The sequence below is a fragment of the Notothenia coriiceps genome, unplaced genomic scaffold, assembly GCF_000735185.1.
Source record: "Notothenia coriiceps isolate Sejong01 unplaced genomic scaffold, NC01 NC01_scaffold00008959, whole genome shotgun sequence".
Taxonomy (NCBI): domain Eukaryota; kingdom Metazoa; phylum Chordata; class Actinopteri; order Perciformes; family Nototheniidae; genus Notothenia; species Notothenia coriiceps.
In genome coordinates, this window is record NW_011341660.1 from 423,732 (window position 1) to 428,580 (window position 4,849).

General features: G+C 41.0%; 1 protein-coding gene across 1 annotated transcript in view; it reads right to left on the reverse strand.

The window, feature by feature from the left end:
- Window positions 1-4,849, reverse strand: part of LOC104944928 (acetyl-coenzyme A synthetase, cytoplasmic-like) — an 8,360-nt gene that overhangs the window by 835 nt on the left and 2,676 nt on the right. The window contains exons 2-6 of the mRNA XM_010770534.1: window positions 2,385-2,518; window positions 1,555-1,687; window positions 1,110-1,166; window positions 770-850; window positions 575-683 (exon numbers count right to left, since the gene is read on the reverse strand). Of these exons, the coding sequence (XP_010768836.1) occupies window positions 575-683; window positions 770-850; window positions 1,110-1,166; window positions 1,555-1,687; window positions 2,385-2,518 (514 nt within the window). The remainder of the gene's footprint in view (window positions 1-574; window positions 684-769; window positions 851-1,109; window positions 1,167-1,554; window positions 1,688-2,384; window positions 2,519-4,849) is intronic.

Below are 4,849 nucleotides of genomic sequence, written 5' to 3' on the forward strand. Positions count from 1 at the left end.
TAACTTATAATGCATTCATAACCGTACAATCCTGTTGTAATTTAATGTTATGGCCCAAAACACATTACAACACATATTGCACACGTGCATGTGTGTGTTCAGGTTCAAGTGTTAGTGTACATATTCTTTGAGAAAGGTGGAGTTCCCGTGGGGGGAGGGGGCCAGAGGGAGGGGAGACCAGGTGAGTGTTGCGAAAAAGTATTGTTACAGTTGATGAAGGGGGTGGGGGTGTCTAAAGTCAAAGATGAATCTTGATTGGGCCAAATTTGACCTCGAGTCACCCAAAACAATTCTGCTAGGTCTCCCCAGACCCGAACATCAAATGATACACTTTCTTTTTAGAGACTTTCAGACTTGGCTAAAATTGTCAAAATCAGTTTTGTAGTGTTTATATAGCTGTTGTGGAGGATATCATGAAGCCTTGTTCCGATAAAAAAAACTAGAGCGTAGTTATTATATCATTTGAACTTGAAACGGGTGACGGGAGACCCGAACACAACATAAGGGTTAAAGACTCTCCTGACACACAGTCTGTGCAGCAGGTGGGTGAAGTTGAGTGTTATTCATTTCTCACCATCACCAGTTACATAGAAGCCCGGGAATTTCTTGAAGTATGTGTTCTCGAAGCGTTCGTGGTTTCTGTACACTGAGCGCATTATGCCAGGCCAAGGCCTCCTGAATACCTGTAACAAAGCACAGAAAATACATATAAATATAAGAGAGGTATTACTGCTGCTGCAAAGTTACATAGAGATGATTTAAAACGTACCAGATAACCCTCAGCCTCGCCTTCCAGTTCCTCCCCGTGTTCGTTGAGGATTGCGGGCTCTACCCCGAAGAAAGGGAAGGTCTGAAATATGAGATGTGGATTTAAAGGGGATACAACTTGATTCTCTCAATAAAAAGCTCATAAATGTTTCTTTCAGATCATAAACTTGATCATAATCTGCAAAGGCCAAATTGAAATGTTATGAACAACTGTTGAATCATTGTTTCAGTCTAACCTGTCCTTGCCAGCATTAGATGTATTGATGAAACTAACTCAGTAGATGCTGGTGTGTTACAGATAAGCATAAAAAGAGTATTATGTAATCCATGTTGTCACTTACAGCAGAGCCTGGCTTCAGAGGCGTGGCGGCAGGCAGAGGAGTCAACACATGACCTCCCTGTAGAGGAATAAAGTGACATTTAAAGGCACCTGAGACTCAGAAATGTGTATCTGTAACTTTAAGGGACAGCATGTAGTATTTAGGGACATCTAATAACTATGTTTCCAGTACTATAATCACATAAAGAAACAGAATTGTGTTTTAGTATGCTTAGACTGAGCCCTTCTGATCTACATAGTGAGCAGGTCCTCTCTTTAACACTACGTTGCACCGCCATGTGTCTACACTAACTCAGAGCAGACAAACTAAACATTGGCTCTAGATGTTTTTCTGTAACTTTCAAGTAACCATTTTTAACTAAACAGCATATTGACTTAACATAATTCTAAAAATGACTCTGAAATATAACTGATTTGTGTGTTGATTGCAGGCAGATGTCACTTACGGTCTCTGTCTGCCAGAAAGTGTCGACGACGGGACATCTGCCCTGACCGACGACCTCGTGGTACCACTGCCACGCCTCCGGGTTGATCGGCTCTCCAACAGTACCCAGAATCCTCAGGCTGGAGAGGTCGTACCTGGTAGAAGCAGGTGAGAATAATTCCATCAGATATCTTTTTCTTTTCCGTCATTATGTGGTTATGATCACCGCTATTAGCTAGGCTAGATTGCTATCCCAGCAACACGTGCATCCAGGGAAAGTCGTGAGCATATTTCTCATATTGTCGCACGATTCCCTTAAATTGTTGTCCATAAAACAACATTAGAGCAGCTTAGTATATGTTTGTTTATTGGTTGTCAGCTGGAATAAGCAAAACAAGTTCGAAAAGGTAAGAAAACTACATATATCTGTTTTCCAGGTGGGTTTCGGTCTTCTAGGGTTGATGTTGTTCTTCATTGACAAGCTGATGAAGACTCTTTTAAGAAGAGAACAGACTTGTATGTTGAGTTTTTTTGAAATCTTTATTGACTTGGTATTGCGTTTAAGGATTCTTGTGAGTGGGAAATGCATTAAAAAGGCATGTTCACTCGGTATCAATCACCAGTCAAATAGTGAACTTTCTTCACCTCACCACCGAGGAGTCTGTTACATAAGACTTTAGATCAGAAGGAGATCTTTCAGAAATTATAGATGGACATTTCCAAATGAAAGCTAGGAGGCCTTGCAGTAAAAAAAAGACTTGAAGCACCTTTCTCGTCGAGCTGTGTTTTCAAAGTCAGACTGCTCTAGCTTCTGGAAATCTGTTTTTTTCTGAGCAACGTGCAGGCTCTTACTTCTGCAGCGGCTCTCGACCGTACTTCATCAGCAGGCGGATGGCTGTAGGCGCTGTGTAGAACTTGGTGACTTTGTATTTCTCAATGATCTCCCAAAACCGGCCGACATGAGGGTGAACTGGGATACCTTCAAACTGGAGAAAACACACACACACACACACACACACACACACACACACACACACACACACACACACACACACACACACACACACACACACACACACACACACACACACACACACACACACACACACACACACACACACACACACACACACACATGCAACTCTTAGAACGTCTTGAATGCACGATTTGTAATTATTTTGGCTCAATCAAAACAATAACAAAAGAAGGAGTTTGTAGGGATTATTTCTGTGTTTGTTGTTCAGGAGGATTTAAACAGGAGACTAATATCCGTAGGTCTCCTCCTCTCATAACAAGCATATGCGGTGAGGGGAACCGTTAAAAATAATTAAAGTCATTCCATGTGAGGAATCTGTGTTTTCTGACTCTGTTCAATGAGCAACAGATGAAGGGCAGAGAGTTAACAAGAGTAATGTTTTCTCTGTTTGTCTCTCTAATAACTTAAAGGTGGTAAGTTTGAGAAACCGGCTCGAGAAACACTTTTTGTTATATTCTATGGAATGCTCTTAACATCCCGATAGCAATGAATATCTGAAGTGCTTTGACAAAAAATCCATAAAAAATGTCATCTGTGGAAGCCGTAGTGCTGTAAAAAGCACGACCAATCATCTGAGCCGGGCCGGCTAAAATAACTGGATGGCCTACCTGCCTGTCAGCCTTCCATCTGTGCACAAACTTATCTCGTGCCCTCATTGGTCATGTGCGCGTTCGTGTGTGTTGGAGGAGGGGCTCTGTAAGGAAGTGGCAGATTTTTTCCGGTTGTGTATTTTCAGATTCTAGCGCACTCGAGCTGGTTTCTCCAAAATTACCTACCCCACCTTTAAGGTCAACCCATTTTGGTTTCGTCTGTACTGGAGATTTACAAAAAATCCCGTTGCCGAAAATGTTTGTTTCTGAACTATTAAACCAAGAACCACTGGGCTATTCTATATATCCGTTACGTCTAATTTTTATGTTTGTGGGCGTCGTCAGGAATGGCAAGGCACGAGTAACAGGTTTGGCCAACTAGGAACACTTCTCCGCGTATCGGCGAGACCTAGGACTTCTATTACTTGTTATTGTTGCGACAATTGTTATGTCTTGTGGTTAGGTGGGGGTTTGTGTGACACACTAGCTGACTTTCATACATGCAAGTGTGTCGGTTATTGAGGATGAATGTCTCTGTAATGTATTTATGACCATTGGTGTAGCGTGCCGGCAGTCCCGTGACTGTTTTTTGAGGTCTACTAAATTTTGCTTATAAACTTTCTATGACTGATTTTTCTTGTTTCTAAACCTCTTATTGGTTTCTATTTAGTACGGTCGGTTTTGTTCTTTTTCTAAATCTTTTTTTTTATTTTTGTTTTCATTCTTTTTCTAATTATTTTTAGTAACACGTAGTCCTCTATGAATTCTTTTTATCAAGTATTATTATAAATTCCATCTTTAATCATTTGTAATGTTAGTTTGTTTGCGAATGCAGATTCCGACTCTGACACAACTTTGAATACCATAAGAGAGAACTAAGAGGAAACCGTCCTTAAGCATAAGTGACCAACGAGTGAAACCCTCTGAGGTCGTGTTATTCACTAGAATTTTAATTTTCCAGGAGGCTGTGTAAACAATGACAAGACCACAAAAATAGTACAGTGGAGAAGAGCCAGATAGTGTAAGGTGCAACGAGACCCGCGAGTTCTCACAACTTTTGGTACGTAAATACCGAGATAACTTGGTCTGTTATACCTCTTCATCCCTCGTCACCCTGTCTTCTTGTGTATTTTAGTAATTTTCCCTTTGGCACTTTCTACCTTAAATCTTTGGCTGGTGTTTGGATTTACTTTTACTTCCTCCCTGACTCCTCTTCTCTCACGAAGGGACCTAACTCATTCCCTTTGTTTTGGCCGTGTAATGTTTGTTGTAGCTCGGATATGGTCAAAGATGTCTATTCGAACCCTCTAGACTGTTCCGTCTTGAGGAGACGGTCGGTTGGTTAGTCATTCTCCCAACTTTTATACTCGCATGTCTATCCACGGTTCAACCAAACGGTTAGTATGTTTGTTCTACTTTACCACTTCGAGATATTTCTAGTCTATTACGTAACGTTTTTTTGGTTTACGGGGTAGCCGGGTCTGGGTAACGGCCTCAAGGTTTTAGGTGTTTTTAATTTAATCAAAAGTTTCGTTTAAAGGGTATCAAAATGTAACCCATAATTTGTCATCCTGGTCTGTTATTCGTTCCCCTAAACCGAGGTTGTTTTACGGTTTTTGATGTAGTAGCTATCAATGGTATAGTCGTGTTAATGTGTGTTACCTTCTAATTTCCTTCTCCCATTAAGTCCT